The sequence below is a fragment of the Trematomus bernacchii genome, unplaced genomic scaffold (assembly GCF_902827165.1).
Source record: "Trematomus bernacchii unplaced genomic scaffold, fTreBer1.1, whole genome shotgun sequence".
Lineage (NCBI taxonomy): Eukaryota > Metazoa > Chordata > Actinopteri > Perciformes > Nototheniidae > Trematomus > Trematomus bernacchii.
The window spans coordinates 8,029,344-8,046,662 of NW_022987720.1; the positions used below are offsets into that span (position 1 = coordinate 8,029,344).

General features: G+C 37.5%; 1 protein-coding gene across 2 annotated transcripts; it reads right to left on the reverse strand.

The window, feature by feature from the left end:
- Positions 1–1,838: 1,838 nt before the first annotated feature.
- LOC117492391 (transmembrane protease serine 9-like) lies at positions 1,839–17,026 on the reverse strand. 2 transcript variants are annotated; one of them, XM_034142650.1, is made up of 12 exons: positions 16,943–17,025; positions 14,353–14,373; positions 13,718–13,880; positions 12,139–12,407; positions 11,529–11,674; positions 10,374–10,635; positions 8,598–8,657; positions 7,925–7,984; positions 5,896–6,067; positions 3,974–4,227; positions 3,753–3,850; positions 1,839–2,898 (listed from the first exon to the last, which is right to left on the reverse strand). In XM_034142650.1, exons 1-12 carry the CDS (start codon positions 16,995–16,997, stop codon positions 2,593–2,595), a joined length of 1,866 nt encoding a protein of 621 aa, XP_033998541.1. In that variant the 5' UTR covers positions 16,998–17,025; the 3' UTR covers positions 1,839–2,592. The 2 variants fall into 2 exon arrangements, with proteins under 2 accessions (XP_033998541.1, XP_033998542.1); XM_034142651.1 differs by lacking the exon at positions 7,925–7,984 and having other exon boundaries at positions 16,943–17,026.
- Between the last annotated feature and the right edge of the window lie 293 nt (positions 17,027–17,319).

A 17,319-nucleotide genomic window follows, 5' to 3' on the forward strand; every position in this document is an offset into this window, starting at 1 on the left:
TGGAAATCAACGATTAGCTCGATATATGGTTAAATATAGCAGTAGGCGATCGATGTCCATAGATGAGAGTAACATCTACGTCACTTTACGGCCCCGCCCACTTTTGGGGGAAACCAACGCTGTCATTTGAATGGCGATCAAGCCTGAAGCCACAGAGCTCTTCTTTTACTGTCCTTTTTTCTTAGAGGAAGTACAAAAAATGTTTGAGGTGCAATAAACGACACAGCAGCTTTTTGGCATGATAAAACAATTATTTTCCGCCTCGCTCATGAGAGTAACAGCCGGCGAAAATTACAGCCTCGCCTACTGATTTTAATTTAACCATATATCGAGCCCAATTGTCGATTTCAAATGATTTCATGTAATTGTTTGCCTGACTGGCCATCGTAATCGGGCTCTTTGAAGATCCAAAAATCCACGGTTTTCAAACATTTCTGATCGGATTGGCAAAAAATTCAGAATTTCTATTGACCGCCATTCAAATGACAGCGTTGTTTTCCCCAAAAAGTGGGCGGGGCCGTACTTTTCGCCCGAAAGTGACGTAGGTGTTACTCTCATCTATGGGAGCATAACAGGGCCCCTTTAACCATGCTCTTTCATCAAACCCCTATTTATTTATTGATCTATCATAGGCAACGATTTATCTATCCACATTTTTTACTGACCCCAACCTGTAAATGGTGGTTTTCTCGGGTGGGCTCAGAATCTTTTTATTTTTATAATTAAGTGAAAATGTAGCGCACCAGAGAGATGGACTCACAACAACACATTTTCATTATGTATTTAATCATCTCGATATGAACCAAAATAATAAAGAGAATTATTAATATGCTTCTGGATGTTTGTAAAAAAAACACAGAAATATTTCAAAAAGGTCATTATGGCATCAAATCAAAACAAATTGTACAATTATTTCACAGTTAAAGAGCATGCAATCCACGGCAAGATTTGGCAGACTTATGATCCATGAAAAGTGCAGCTGAAGTATTTTAAGAGCAAATATTGTTTTTTATAGATGTTGACATGTTAGCTCCATGATATTATGAGGTAGACAAGGGCTCTCAGTGTTCCTTAAATCTTACATTTGTTCAATAATCCGTCCAATTGTATCAATATACACCATCTGCTTCTACGTCAGTTGGAGTTGACGTCTTTGTAAAAGATGTTAAGGCCATGTGTGTAATGTCTGGATCCATAATAAATGTCACTTTGAGGTTAAACAATTATAAAGTTCTCACAAAATATTCCTCAGTACGTAGAAGATTATATATTACAAAGATTTCACACATTTCATTATTGTATTCAGTAAAAAAATAATTATAAAAAAACGTGCATTTAGCCGTATGGTCCATAGCTTCATAAACCGTACCAGACTTTTTTTCAGTGCAGCTCAAACTATTCTTCATTTTTAGACTGGAGCAGTTCGCGTACAGGATCACAAAATGAATGTAATCATGTTTTATTTTGTGATAGAGCAGTGAAGCTGGCTTCAGGTTAATCTCCTTCAAAGTAATTAATATTTAAACGTTTATTTTTAACTTTCTTTTAGAAATGTATCTCTGTACATGCACACATTTCTTTACAAATATATAAAATGTTGCTTTCTGTAAAACCCTCAGGGTTGGGAACTCTAAGAAAAAGAAAGATCCACCAATCCTGTACCTTAGTGTACAGTTTTGCATATTCCCTGCCCAGAGTTTTTACATCTTCATTATATATTTTTTCATAAAGGTGTGGTATTTCTTCTCTATATTTACAATATGTTTCTTGACTTACTTATGCAGTTAAAAAAATATATTTTCTCTTTCCATGTCTGTTATCCACAAAAACACCAAGGCAGCTAATAATGTTTTTAATGTATAAGTAAGAGAGATGAAGTTGAAACTGATTTAAACCCCTAGGCATAAACTGTTCTCACTCTCCCTATTCTACGAAGTGGATTTAGCAAGCGTTTTTTAACCTGTATGGCCGCTCTCTTTATGCTCAACAAAACATACAAAATGCTAACTAGTATGTTAGCCCGCTAACCTTCTTCTATCTCCTGCTTTGGAGTTATTCTTCATTTTCCCAAATAACATCTTTAGATTTCTCTACAGATGTCGTCAACACTTCTAACTCCTCTAATTGTCTTAACGTGACGTCATTATTTTTGTGTTTCAATAAGAAAAACAACGGTTCAAAGGTTTAGCTCAGTGTGAAAAGTAGTGTTGGTTTCTAGAGCAGACATAAATGAAAAAAGGCGCTCAGAAAGAGACGCTGTGTGGACACAGTGTTTAACTCTTCCTTTCCTTCCTTAAAATAGGAGGTTTCTGCAACATGTACCCTGCAGTTGAATAAGGATTGTTTAAACAGAAATTAGCCTCTCTGATAGGATTTATTTTTGCATTGCTGTGCTTATTGCAGCTCCTTAAGTTGTTATTTCCCCCCGGATGTCGGATTTAACTACCTCTCTACGCCAAGTGCTCACAAAATTAAGTCATAGATGCAGCTTTGAGCTAAATCTTCTCTTAAATTAAGACATTTGTTAATAAAGATTACATTCATTTGTGATCGCCACATCATGTAAATCACAATTTACAAAGTTTGAGCTTTCTACAAAAAGAGTCGGAGACAGGTGGAGAAGATGAGGAGATGGAGGAGGAAGAAGAGGGGGGAGAGAACAGGGCTCCCCCCGCTGTTGGTGGGCAGCGTGGGGGTGGGGGCAGCGGTGGAGTTGGTGGTGTCTGAAGATAAGAAACCCACATTTACTTCCAGGAAGTTCTCGAAGCGGCTGAGTCTTGTATGTTTCTTCACTGCTGCTTTTGTTCTGGTCTTATTGGCTGTGCTTTCAGCTGAGAGCACCACCGCCTGGAACCAGGAGCCGTCCTGCTTACACATCATCGGACCGCCAGAGTCAGTCTGAACACACAGACACACAACATTTAGGAGGGATGGTGAAACAATATTACCTCTGTAAGCTGCTGATTGTCTTGCTGATAATCTTATATATAATTAAAAAAAACCTAACCCTAACTACTTCATTACCTCTTAATTAAAATCAAAACCAATCAACATACACTTTTATAAAAAGATACCACTCTCAATCATCGCTTTAGAAGCTATACATCAAAGGAAATAAAATACATGTTTGCATTTTTGTACTACACAATAAAAAACATTTGTATGTCATCCATTAACTCTTTTTATTTATTTAACTATTTATTTCTGCAAATGTGCAACTGTGCTATGCCAGTCGTGATATATAAAATGACTAACTAACTATTAAAAAAACGAACTATACGACACTGTAGGGTACACAAAGTAAATCACATAAAATAAAATAAAAATCTTTATGTATTTAATTATGTAGATATTAATCAAAAAACGATATATGAATATTCACATACTCCTTGATGTGTGCTTATAGAATAAAGGAAAATACCACCTAAGCCGACATGCGAGTATAGTTTTGATAGTCTGCATACTTGAATATAAGCAGTAGTTTTGTATGAACCCCCGTTATGATGTGCTGCACAAACAATACCTTCTTAAGGCTTGTAGAAATAGTGTTACATTTAAGTCTGTACCTATTTTAAAAAGGTTCAACTTGTGTTTCCAATGTAATTTTTTAAGTGTCCAATGTTAAAAGACCCTAAAACACATTGATAAAACAGAAAAAACATATGAAAGTGAAATAATCTCCTAAATTAAAATTTTGAGCAACACAGAAATATAGGCTAACTACATAAAGAAAGAAAAAGGAAATAACTTACTGGATCCAGTGTAAAAGTGCCGGTACATAAAATGTCACTCGACGACGCGTTCCCACAATTTTCCACAGAGGTCTTAAACTCCTGCAGGACTTGTTCTTCTGAAGAGTGGAAGAACAACAAAAAAGACGGGAAATGAAAAATCTAAATTGCTAAAACTTGGACTTGAGGTACTTTGTAAGTGCCTATATTAGTGTGCAAATTCCAAAAATGTTTAATCTCACCTCCTCCTTTCGCAGAGCTCCAACCAGCAACCCAGCAGGACGTTCCCACGGAAAAGGTCCGTCCATTGTCCATGCAGATGGGCTGGATGTAGTCGGACAGGGTGGGCTTGGTGTGCAGGTGCAGCATGGCTACATTAGACCCCGTCATCATGCTCAGAGTGATGTTTGACACGTTCATTTTCACCTCAAAGGGGTTGAACCCGTTCTGTTTCAGCCGACCCAACACAACGGTCCAATCAGACGCTGAGGGGGAACTGTGGGAGATAAAACATGAACTCAATATTGACCTGCAGAATGAGTCCTAAAACCCTGAAATTAGTCAAAACATTTTTGGTTAAATGCTTAAAATAAGCTTCAGAGATTTGTTTGTTTAATGACATAAAATACATCGGTAAATATGTTCTTTGTGAATTTCTAAAGCTTGTCCTAAAAGCGGGTAGCTCACTAGTGTCTAAATGTGAATACTTAATGTAACCCCCCTGAACATTAGCCATCTTTAGCCTAGCGATGACCTTAGTTTATCTTAGTGTAGCCATGTGACAGTCGTATGGTTCCTGCGTATAGCCTAACGTTAACTTTTTATTTTTGAAGAATTATAAAAGTGGTGTTAACATAAGGGATTATTCTATTGAGCTAAACATGCAACTATCATAATCGTTTGTTTGCCACATGGCATACTTTCTGCAATAACCCAAAGATCTAATTTCCATTGGATTTTTGCAGAGGAAACCGGGAATATGCTCACTTCAAGGTTCCCCTACAGAAATACGGTATCCCTGCAACACTCCATAAGGAATAGGAAAGAGACAACATCAACAGCAGGTTGGCCATCTTTTGAGGATACCTGCGACCGACTGCAATATGTATACTAACCTGTGCAGACAGTAAAGTAGCTCGAACCGGTTCAACTGGAACTATTTGTAACTTGGCATTGTTGTTGATTGTAACAACAATACGGTAGCAGCCAACTGCTGACTGTTTAATGCAAGTATCTAAAATAATTGCTGAACTACAGTAACCCTGAAACAGAAAATTTCATTTAAGACCTGAATTGTCGCGAAATATATATAAAAATATCCGTAGATTAATTATGCAGCATAAGTCAACATTTAGTTATCATTCAGTCATTCAGCATAGAAAGTGACAGCGGCTGCCTTTGCTATAAAAGCTTTCCTACAAAGATGGCTGTGCCGCCCCAGAGAGCACCGAATTCCCAGGACTGAGCAAGCCCCCAGGAAGAGCGCTGGCTGTTTAAGCACATTTTTGAAGTTGCCAAACGACGGTACTACACATACTTTCCAGTCAATTACATCATTTTGGCCCTAACATGCTTTTTCCCAATTGAATTACATTGTGAAAGAAACGTCTGTAAATCAGCGGATAATTATTTTTTAGCTTAAAAAAAACTACCCAGTCCGAACACTTTTCTATCCAATATTTAAATCATTAGAGTCTAAAAGCTGTACAAATGCAGAATCCAGAGTTTTTTCCCTCTCCATGACGGAACCAAGAGTGGGAGATTGGAGTCGGGGCTAAAGGAAAACTCAAGTGCTCATGCTCTATGGGCCCAGGTCGGGTACTTTTTGAATCTATAGTCTTTCCATTTCGGGCTTCATGTGCCACTTTCATAGGAACGAACGGGGCCCCGCCTCCGACGTTGTATCTAGTTCTCTTTAGACATCTGACTGAAGAGAACTCAAAACTTCCAAACCTCTGATTGGTTTAAAATAGGCGGTTTCCATAAAGTCCAATATAAAAACCATTGACACAGTGCGTTGTTGTAGGCTAGACTTACGTCTGTGGTTTTCGCACACTGTAGTTACAAAGCAGTGACAATGCAGCCTTTGAGAAGACCATCTTACGACTAAAGTTGGACATACTTTGGTCGTCATTTGTTGGAACCATTACTCCAGGTGTCTCACCTTGTGAAGCATTCAGCGTTGCTCAAGATGGCGTCCTCGGCCACCAGAGTCCCGCCACACACATGACTCCCGTTCTTCTGCAGACTCACCATCCAGGGCCACTCGCCGGCCGTCGCCACCGAGCTTCCTCCCACAATACGTGAATTCCTCGGGGCTTTGCCACAGAACACAGCTGGAGAAACAATCACAATCAGATTTCTGAACGTTAGTTTCTTGTTGCTCTCAAAGCACTTAACACAGCTATAGACATACAGATAAAAACAAAGACAAAAGGAAAAGGGTTAGTCAGTAGATAGCACAAAAAACAGCAAAGCACTGAACCTGAACCAAACCTAGTTTTATTAATAACTTTTGAAAAAATAATTTATTTTCCATCTACCAGATTTGATCTATTATAAATATTTGTATATATTGTGGGATGGGATTGATGAAATAGGGATCATAGTTTAACAAATAAAGAGCATTTAAACAATAACGACAATGTATCAGGTGTAGAGAAAATCTGCAAATACTCAAAATGAGATTTTTGAGTTTTTTTTTAGCCACAAAAAAACCTCAACTGGACTCTCTGAAGGCGGTGTCATAGAGGAGGAGGCTGTTCATGGTGTGGCTCATCTTGGAAAATGTTTTCCAACCACTCAATGACACACTGGTTAGCCACAAGAGCAGCTTCAGAGAACAACTCATTACACCAAGATGCTCCACAGAGCACCACAGGAAGTCATTCCTGCCTGTGGCCATCAAACAGGAAGTCCTTCCTGCCTGTGGCCATCAAACAGGAAGTCCTTCCTGCCTGTGGCCATCAAACAGGAAGTCCTTCCTGCCTGTGGCCATCAAACAGGAAGTCCTTCCTGCCTGTGGCCATCAAACAGGAAGTCCTTCCTGCCTGTGGCCATCAGACTCTTAACTCCTCCCTCACCAAGAGACTCACTTAACCATCAGCAGCCAAACCCTTTTACATTTGATTTGATCTTTTATTGGACATTTTAATTCATCTACTTATGTTTATTTAAGTATCTTTATTTAATTGTATGTTTTTGCAGCACAATCTTACTTTAACTTATGTCAATATAAATATTCGTATTCTATATTATTGTATTTGACCATTTATTGGACATTTAACTTGAATTACATATGTAAATATATAAATATCTTTATTTTCTTTCATTATGCATTGCACATTTTTCTATAACTTACTAATTTTTAAGCAATGTTTTTATATTCTACTTTATTCTCAAATGGAGCAAGTGTCCTGCAACCCAATTTCCTCAAGATATACATTTTTTTTAATTCAGATTCTGAAAATGTGGCCTGCAAAAGACGAGGTAAGGCATGAGCTAGCAGTCCATATTGGTATAAAGCAGTCAGTAAAACACTGTTTTAATCAGTTATAAAGACCAAAACCACTAGAGTTTCTTGTTCATACAGCCATAAAGACAAACAACATTAGGCTTTAAGGCTATGTTAGCATGAGAGGTTAGATGGGCAGATACACACGCTTGGTTGTTATAACAAAACTGAAGACAAACATTTGACATTTTGACATTTGACAACAGAGTGTACAAAAACACATAAAGCTAACTACCACGTTTAGACAATGACATTTTTAAACTATGAAGCAATGAAATGATTAATGAAACAGGAAGGAAGAACATGTATACAGCCTGGGGTTTAAAAAAAGTCAATAATACTACAGTATAAGAACAAATGTATCATCAGCCTGTACTTAAACTATCACAAATAAAAGTACTCATGAGAGTGACTCCATAAAAGGGATGTATTATTATAGATATAACACTATTCTGTTCTTTTCTTACTAACAAATACATTTAAGAGATGTTTGTTGTTGTAATTTGTCTTATCAAATAACTCATGTTAGTTATTTAACTATTAACAAAAACAATGTTAATACTCAAAGTACAAATACCTTAAATTGTACTTATGTACAGTACTTGAGTAAAACTGCTATAATATTGTGTTAGATGTAGAAAAACTATGGTTTTGGAATATAATGTCCTGAAGCTCTTACCAGTGGGTGGAGGTTGAGTTGTGGTTTTTCCAGAGTTTGACGGCTGTGGAGTGACCTTTGCTGTACAATCACAACGTACAGATGTAAAGATATTAAACTCAGGTGCTGAAGACACAGTACTACATTTTTGTTAAGTCAAGCTGGTTCAAACCCAAAACTTAATATTTGTAATTATACTGGAAAGTTTTCCAAATTCACCAAACATGTCAGAGTGGGTTTTCACAGAATGATACACAAAATCAATTCCTATTTTAGCATGTGTAAACAACATACATCTTCAATGTAAAGTGGTACAAGGTTATACTGAAAATGTAACAAAAGGGAAAATTCCAAAATGCACAATTAGCTGCTAATAGTTTAACATTTTTTCTCTATGTGGGAACATTTCTCCTAAATTCACCAAAAACAAGCATTACATACATAATACCTGATTTGCAAGTTTTATCACTTACAATTACATAAGAGTGTTTTATGTTGTAATTTGTCAATGTCAAAAAAGTTTGGATACTTTGAGTACTTCTGAGAAGATAAGTATTATACATATATATGTTAATACTCAAAGTACAAATACCTTAAATTGTACTTATGTACAGTACTTGAGGAAAACTGCTATAATCTTGTGTTAGATGTAGAAAAACTATGGTTTTGGAATATAATGTCCTGAAGCTCCTACCAGTGGGTGGAGGTTGAGTTGTGGTTGTTCCAGAGTTTGACGGCTGTGGAGTGACCTTTGCTGTACAATCACAACGTACAGATGTAAAGATATTAAACTCAGGTGCTGAAGACACAGTATTACACAGAACTTAATATTTGAAAGTTTCCAAATACAGCAAACATTTCAGGGTGAACTTTCGTGGGGAGTGATACACAAAATAGTTCTTCAATTTTCAAAGTATTAATTATATAGCTACAATGTAAAGTGGAACAAGCTTAAACAGAATTTATAAAAAGAGGAAACATCCCAAATACACATTTAGTTTTTCTCTATTTGTGTACATTTCAAAAGCGAGCAGTACATAATACATCATTTGAAAATGTAACACTAATATTTCAGAAAACTTGTAATACAACAAATATTTGCCTTAATGCAAGTGATCTATTAGGGAAGTTTTGTGGTGATATCTATCAGTAAAATGTTTACCCTTTCACCTGTAGTGTGTAGAACATGTAAGAGTTTTACAATATATATCTCTAAAAGCCATTTTCTAAAAATGTGTATTATCTCATTCAAGAGATCGAGTAGCACTTGCATACAATCAAATGTACAGTTGTATTCCTATTTAAAGGGGACCTATCATGCAAAATGCACTTTTGTACGTCTTTTATACATGAATATGTGTCCCCGGTGTTCCAGGGAACTCACCAAGTGTCAGAAAACACAACCCTCTCTATTTTCCTCCATACCCAAATCTCTAAAAAAGGGGCTGCAACGGATCTGATAAAAACTGATCCAGATTTGAACACTTTACTGACGTCACAGAAGTGGCGCTACGGCTATTGGGCCAACTCTCCACCTATCAGGGGAATGTGGGGTTGGGCCGCGGCCGGCCATTGCCGCTCGAAAGCGCTGGAGCCGCTGTAGTACATATGCCAGGCCTGTAAGTGGCGCTGTAGTCTGCCACAAAAGCAGCGAAGAAGACTTCCCGCCCATAGTTACCATGGTTACCCTTCTGTTTATTCTCCGCTGTGGCTTTTTTTCTCCCTCCCCGAGGCAAGCGTTTGCTCCCGCTGCTTTAATTCAATGCAATCCCTCCCCGTCGAGGCAAGCACTGTAATTCTCTCCGGTTAGTCGACCAGCAGATGACAAACACCCACCTCTCCGCCTCTTCCAAGGAACGAGGGGACCGTGCGGCAGAGTTTCAGTTTCAGTTTCTTTCGCCGGTCAAGATGTCCGTTAAAGTTTAAATCTTCCGGACAAAATTAGAAAAGTGCCGGTCAAAGGTCTTCTTTGTTATTTATTGAGCTTTAAAACAAATGAATAACGACTCTATAGGCCTATAACAATATAATAAAACACGGAGGACGGAGATCTTTTTTTCTCCCCCTCTTGACTTGATCAGAGCACGGCTCCCCTCTCCTGCAGGGGGGCGTGGTCAGCTGCAGCTCACAAAATCAGCCCTGTAGACAGCAAACAGCACATAGAGTGAAATGAGGCATGGCTAAAATGCATGATCTGTTTGGTATTTTGAAAACAGAAACGTATAAATATACCTTATATAGGTATGGCCCTACAATATATCATTTAAATATAGCATGATAGGTCCACTTTAAATTCTGAAGGTCTGATGTAAAGTATGTTTTTTTCAAATTAATGGAGTGAAAAAGACATTTCCAAAATCTACTCTGTAAAAACCTTTGACTCTAATCTTTCAACAAAATGAAACAACCATATTAAATGTGGCTTTTCCACATTTCTGTTGCAAATGACTGACAGGTGACAGGTACTCACGTGGGGGTGTAGGGGCGGAGGTTGGAAGGGGGGGCAGGCCGCGACAGGACACGCTGAGGTCGCTGTCAGTCCCTGTGGACGTGAAGGTGACGAAGCCCGGCTGGTTGCTGGTGATTAGGCTGTTGATCCAGGCCTGATACCGGGAAACTCTGGAGTAGACTCCTGGGAAATTAGGTGCGGCGCAACCGTTCCCAAAACTCACGACTCCGTCCTGGATCCAGCGGCCGCCCTGCTTGCTCACCAGCGGACCGCCTGAGTCCCCCTTTAATGAGAGGCACATTTAGAAAAGGGTCTTTGCGGAAGGTAAAATATGAAAGTCTTCAGGTTCTTGAATGCAGTAAAAATATTAATTCCAGACTCTGAAAATAGTCCACTACAACGTTTCTTTGAGTATGCAATCAGCTCAATCTAGCCTAGTAGGCCTACCTACTTAAAGGTGGGGTAGGTAAATTTGAGAAACCGGCTCGAGATACACTTTTTGTTATATTCCATGGAATGCTCTTAACATCCCGATAGCAATGAATATCTTAAGTGCTTTGACAAAAAATCCATAAAAAATGTCATCTGTGGAAGCCGTGGTACTGTAAAAAGCACGACCAATTATTTTAGCCGGCTCTATAAGGAAGTGGCAGATTTTCTCCGGTTGTGTATTTTCAAATTCTTGCGATCTCGAGCCGGTTTCTCAAACTTACCTCCCCCACCTTTAAAGGGTATTGATCCTGCATTCAAATGTTTCCGTTTTGTTTTTGTTCTACAACATAAACTACGTCAGTAAAATACTCCATTTGTGAATTTCTGAGCACAGTTGCAGAAATTAAAGGACGCTACTAAACGTCATCGAACATTAACCACCTTTAGCTTAGCGGTGGAAAGGTGAAGTCATGTGACTGTGCTGTTGTTCCTTCACAGCTAATGTTAGCTGTTCGATTGCATTAATGCTTCAAAAACCATAAAGTGGTGTGAATATGTAGAGCTTGAACCAAAACTAGTATCATGAATGTGTTTTGTGGAGGGAAACAGTAAGATGCTGAGTTCAAGGTCAGACCACAAAAATACGTCATCCAGATACCAGTCTATTAGGGTACACCTGCACCATTTTAAGATAGATACTGTGTAACAGAAAGGATTGGAGAAGGTTGGGTCAAAGATGCTCACCTGACAGGAGTCCTTCCCTCCGGCCCGGAGCCCGGCGCAGATCATGTTGTCTGTGATTCTATTCACTCCATAGTCACATTTGCACTGCCTGTTCCCCACGATGGGCACCTCCACCTCCATGAGGCTTTTTGGGGATGGAAGACGAGCTGAAGAGACACAAATACACACTTCTTTAAGAGCACATGATTTTTACTGCATTTTAAAAAGATTACAATGAATTACAACTACTGCAATTATGAAGTATTACAGTGCTTGAACGTATCATCAAACTTTTTTTTTGTTTCTAATAATGTTAAAACGACCTTATACATAACACAATGACATTTGACAAAATGTAATGTTTGTTAAATGTGTGGTTCGTAAAATATATTTTGAGGATTTTTTGTTTTATGTTTTTGTGAAATATGTTTGAGTTTTCGGATTTGATTTTGACGTTTGTGAAAAGTTTTTGTAATTAGTGCAATTTTTCAGTGTGTTCTGAAATGTCTTTTTTTTGGGACACCCTTATGAGTGCTCAGTTAAGTGCTCAAAGGAAATCTAAATGTTTGTTGCATTTAAACAGCAGAGTTGTGACCTTAATAATAAAATAAATGTTGCCTTCTGAACCCACTTTGAGATGCGACGTCCCCCCAGCCGGTGACCCAGGAGTCGGTGCCGCTGAAGAAGGTGCTGTCCGAGGCTGCCAGGCACACGGGAGCGATGTAGTTGGTGAAGGGGACCGGAGAGGAGAGCTTCAGGAGGCAGATGTCGTTGTCGATCGTCCCAGAGTTGTAGTTAGGGTGATTGATGATCCGTGTAACCGTCCTCGACACCTCGTTAGGGTTGACACCTTCTAGATTTTGGCGACCCAGATACACAATCAGGTTGGCTGTGCCGGGACTGGAGAGTTAAAAAATTAAAATATTAGTAAACTTATATCATAGTAAACTGATGATAACTCACTTAGTGACATAAATTAAAACAATTATAAATTGATTGATTCATGAAAATTCAAATGATCAGAATCAGGTAAAGTCATTTTTCACATACTGTAAAGGGCATTTGCTTTGGGGTTTACCGTATCTTAAAATAAATTGTAAAATAAGACTTTAAAAAAAATGTACTTATAAACTATTATAAAGTAAAATAAATGTAACCAATTATAACGCAAACCAGATATAAGACTAAATGTACCATCATTAAAGAAACTATAACAATATCCAGTGGCGTTTTTATATGTACAAAAGTGGTGGGGCACAAAAAACTTAGATGTCTATATATAAGCTTCTGCAGTGACGTGCAGTGAGGTTCATGGCTGGTGAGGCACTGGCACTGACTCTTCAGGTTTACAAATATTATATTTTGACCTAAACCAAAATATAATATTATTTTCAAAAGCTTTTTTTGTCTGATGCTTCGATTAATTTTAAACAGACAGTTCAACAAAAGGATACCCAAAAAATGTAATTTTATCATTTAAATATTGAATTGTTCTCTCTTAGTAAGATCCCATTTTCAATAAAATGGCGGTCTTACCTTGACTTGAAGATGAAGTCCATTTGCCTATCCTTCTGGACAAACATTTCTATTACTTTTTTGTAAAAGTCCTCCTTATCTTCTTGTAGTTTCAAAAGTCTATCATAAATCTAATCCATAGATTTATGATAAAAAAATTATAAAAGTAGGGTAGACATGTGGATGTTATCCGGCTAATCAAAACGTGCATTTATCTAACAGGTACGTTTCCCACAGATCTTATTTCGAGCTATTTTCTAAAATCCTCTGGAGAAATCTCATTGCTTTTTTGTGCTTACTTCCTGGTTTTAGGACGCGCCACTGCAGCTCTCTCGTCTCCTCTTCAAGCACCACACTTTTCGCGGCACACGTACTTACAGCCAATCAGCTCTGAATGATTTGAGATGACGTATGGTGGGGATGGTAGCTCCATCCCCCAATCACTTTTGACCAATCACATCAGAGCCAGCCAGCTAACCAATCAGAGCAGACTGGGCTCTGGTTTCAGACAGAGGGTGAAAAGAGGTGCTGCAGCACAGGCAGTATGAGAACAATAAAGAGCTTTCTGAACTTTAAAGCATGGAGACATGTCACAGTAGAGGAACAAAATACAAATCTGAACCTGAAAATGAGAATAATATTTCCTCATGAATTAAGTCACATAAATACATTTCATTATAGGATATAGGACACACCTTTGGAAGCAGTGAGCCGCAGTCAGCACCCATTCACTGTTAATGAGGGACCCTCCACAGAACTGATTCCCAAATCGATGCAGGCTGGCCTGCCAGGGCCAGCTGCCCTCAGGGGCCACCTGTCCTCCAACGATCCTGGTGTTGAGCGCGGGCTTACCGCACACTGACAGAGACACACAACACAACACAGTGAGCCCCTCTGCTCTCCCGGGTTTTATATCGAGTTGTCATATTGATTGATTCTGATTGACTGCAAAGTTAATTTGTAATTTTGAGGTTTGTATGTGCATCTGATTGCCAGAAGTCTATAGGCTGTTTATGACATGTAAATGATATGATGACGAAGCAACTTTTTAGAGTTTTTGTGGACGACATTTTGTTTGGAATAGATAATAGCATTTTAATAAACTATGTGTCTGGAGGCTGGCCCCTGATGGGATTCTCATTTCATTCTCATGTGTGGCGCTGAGTGTAATTGAGTTCAGCACACACTGGTCTTTAGCAGGGGGTCTACCTTTTTTAAGTTGTTGTGTTTTATAAGAAAATGAATTGTAACATGAATGAACAAAATAGCAAAGATGTATCAAGCAAATTGTAAAGGATAAATGGGTAAAGTCCATAAAACTTTGACTTACCATTTAGTTGTGAATGAGACTCTGAAAAATAGAAAAACAAACATATTGATGAAACAGTTATGAATGAACATACTTATGTTTCTATAATGATATTTACTTAATGTTTTATTTCAAGTTTGCCTAACTCACTAAAGAACGGTCTACTTTTCTTTAATCTTCTCTTCTGTTCTGGGATAATTTAATAATATTAATTTGATTATTATTAAATTCTATATCCATGTCATTTATTACCATACACACACAGGCACTGTATCCTACATTTCCCTTAAGGCAACTCTTTTATAAAAATCGTTCACCAATTTAAGATATGTTTTAAAAACCTGGTAATTATGTTTTTACATGTTTTTTATTTATCTCTCATTTCTTGTTAGGTTTTGGCATCACTTTTATTTGATTAGTTCTTTTTAATTTTAAATATATATATGCACACACCCACATACGTATGCCATTATGTTATATAAATGAATACATAATTGTATTAATAAATAACATTAAATTAAGTGAATTGGGTGGGAAATAAAAGAGAGGAGCCCCACCCGGTATTCATCCTGGTGTTATATAATGAACACCTGCAGGTTTGTTTGTTTGAACACTGGAAACAATGACATGCTTCACTGGAAACATAGAGCCATCTGTACTGCCATTACATCTGTTTAGAAAAAGATCTAGTACAGCAATATCAAAAATACCTACAAAGTAATAATAGCCCTGACAGACACTGCTGTGACACACCACCAAGTACCTAATATGAATATTAATTTATTTTGTTTACATTCAACATTTTCTATTATTATTGTGAACTATTATTATTAATATATAAGTATTTATGAATATAAAAGTACATATTTCCCTCTCTTTAAAAAAGGGACAATAGTAAAATGTTCCTTTAAAGTAATTTAAAAAAAAAAATATTTAATGTGTTAAAGTTCACTGGCAAAAGTTGTTTTGGCAACTGTTTTACAGATTGACTGTTATTTAAACTAAATAAATCCCACTTTTGTACTTTTAGTGCATGATCAACGGCAAGGCAATGTATCACAAAAAAATATATTCATACAACTTTTTTGCAATAAAAGACGCATTCTATGTGTTTCTGAACTATTATTTCGAACGATAACTTCACTTTTGGTACCTCAAGCGTATTTTGATGATAATATCTATGTACTTAAAGGTGGGGTAGGTAAGTTTGAGAAACCGGCTTGAGTGCGCTAGATTTTGAAAATACACAGCCGGAAAAAATCTGCCACTTCCTTATAGAGCCCCTCCTCCAACACACACGAACGCGCACATGACCAATGAGGGCACGAGATAAGTTTGTGCACAGATGGAAGGCTGACAGGCAGGTAGGCCATCCAGTTATTTTAGCCGGGCCGGCTAAAATGATTGGTCGTGCTTTTTACAGTACTACGGCTTCCACAGATGACATTTTTGTATGGATTTTTTGTCAAAGCACTTAAGATATTCATTGCTATCGGGATGTTAAGAGCATTCCATGGAATATAACAAAAAGTGTATTTCAAGCCGGTTTCTCAAACCTACCTACCCCACCTTTAAGATTCTGTAAGCAGTACTTTAATATTTTTTAACCACTGAATTTCCTGTCTTTAAATAATTACATTGACACTAATTCCTCTTTAATATAAGCCAAATGTTTCTGGTTTCATGATAAATAAAGTCTTTAAAATGTAAATACAAGAGGATTGATGTACCCGGAAATAACTTCAAACTAATGAAAATCAATCAATATGAGTTTGATTATAACTACATCTTAAAAATGGCAATTCTATTACACTAAATATATAATTAAGTAATAAAATACAATGGACATTTAAAGCAGAACTAAAAGTTGGTTTCTATGACTAATAAATCACTTAAAGCCTGGCAGCTGCTTCACTCTCAGAGGATCTTATAAAAGAATGGGACATGTAGAAGAAGGCTTGATAAAGGACACTGACAGTGATTGACTGGACACATATTGTACTCCTCTCACGTTATCACCTATAATTATCAGGAATTGCCCAGCAGACAAAAGCTGCAAAGGTTCAAATGAGTCATGTTTTGACATCTCTCGCATTTTAATGGAAGATATAATACTTTTATTCAACTTAACAACAACAACAACAACAACTAAGTTACTGCAAACTTCCAAGAATGATTTATTTTATTATGTTCAATAAATACAGTTGGTTGTTTTTCCCCTTCAGAAATAATTTTTCTAAATCATTTATTTTAATGCAAATGAAAGAAAATGTAAGAAAGAAAACATTTTCTCTACTATATCATATTCATACATTTTATTAATGCATATTATAGTTCAATTACATGAACTCTGCTCTGCATTTTGATCCTTTTAAGTGCAATATTTTCAGTTAAGGCAATGTAATAAAAAATTGAATGCAGGATTTCCACTCAGAGCAAACATCATTTAGAGATGAAATCATCATAAGAAATACACACATTACGTTTTGACAGTAGTACTTTTCCCTCTATGGAGCAACAACTACTCCTACTCTTTTTTTAAAAGTAATTCCCCCTGTCCCTCAGACAGCAGTGAGGTACGTCAGTGTGTGGTGCAGCTGAGGACCCTTACCTTGAGTCAGGAGGGAGAGCAGAGCCGCGGCACAGATCAACCTGTAGAGAGCCATGACTGTGGGTCGATTCTGCAGGTCTGCTGCGGCATAAATAACTTCATCTGCCTCTCCACCTCCCTCCTACAGTGTCACCTGTTCAAAGACACGCCCAACACCTCAATCAACATTTCTCTGAGCTGCAGGGAGAGCATTTCCATTTATGCTGATATGACCTGCTTTATTCCACTTCACTGTTCTGCATCTCAAGGGGAATTCCACACCTGTAAGGCAGTGATAGACTTAAGAGGTTGTTTCAACTGCACTATTTCTTAACGCTAAAGGTCTCCTATCATGCAAAATGCCCTTTCTGATGTATTTTATACATAAATATGTGTCC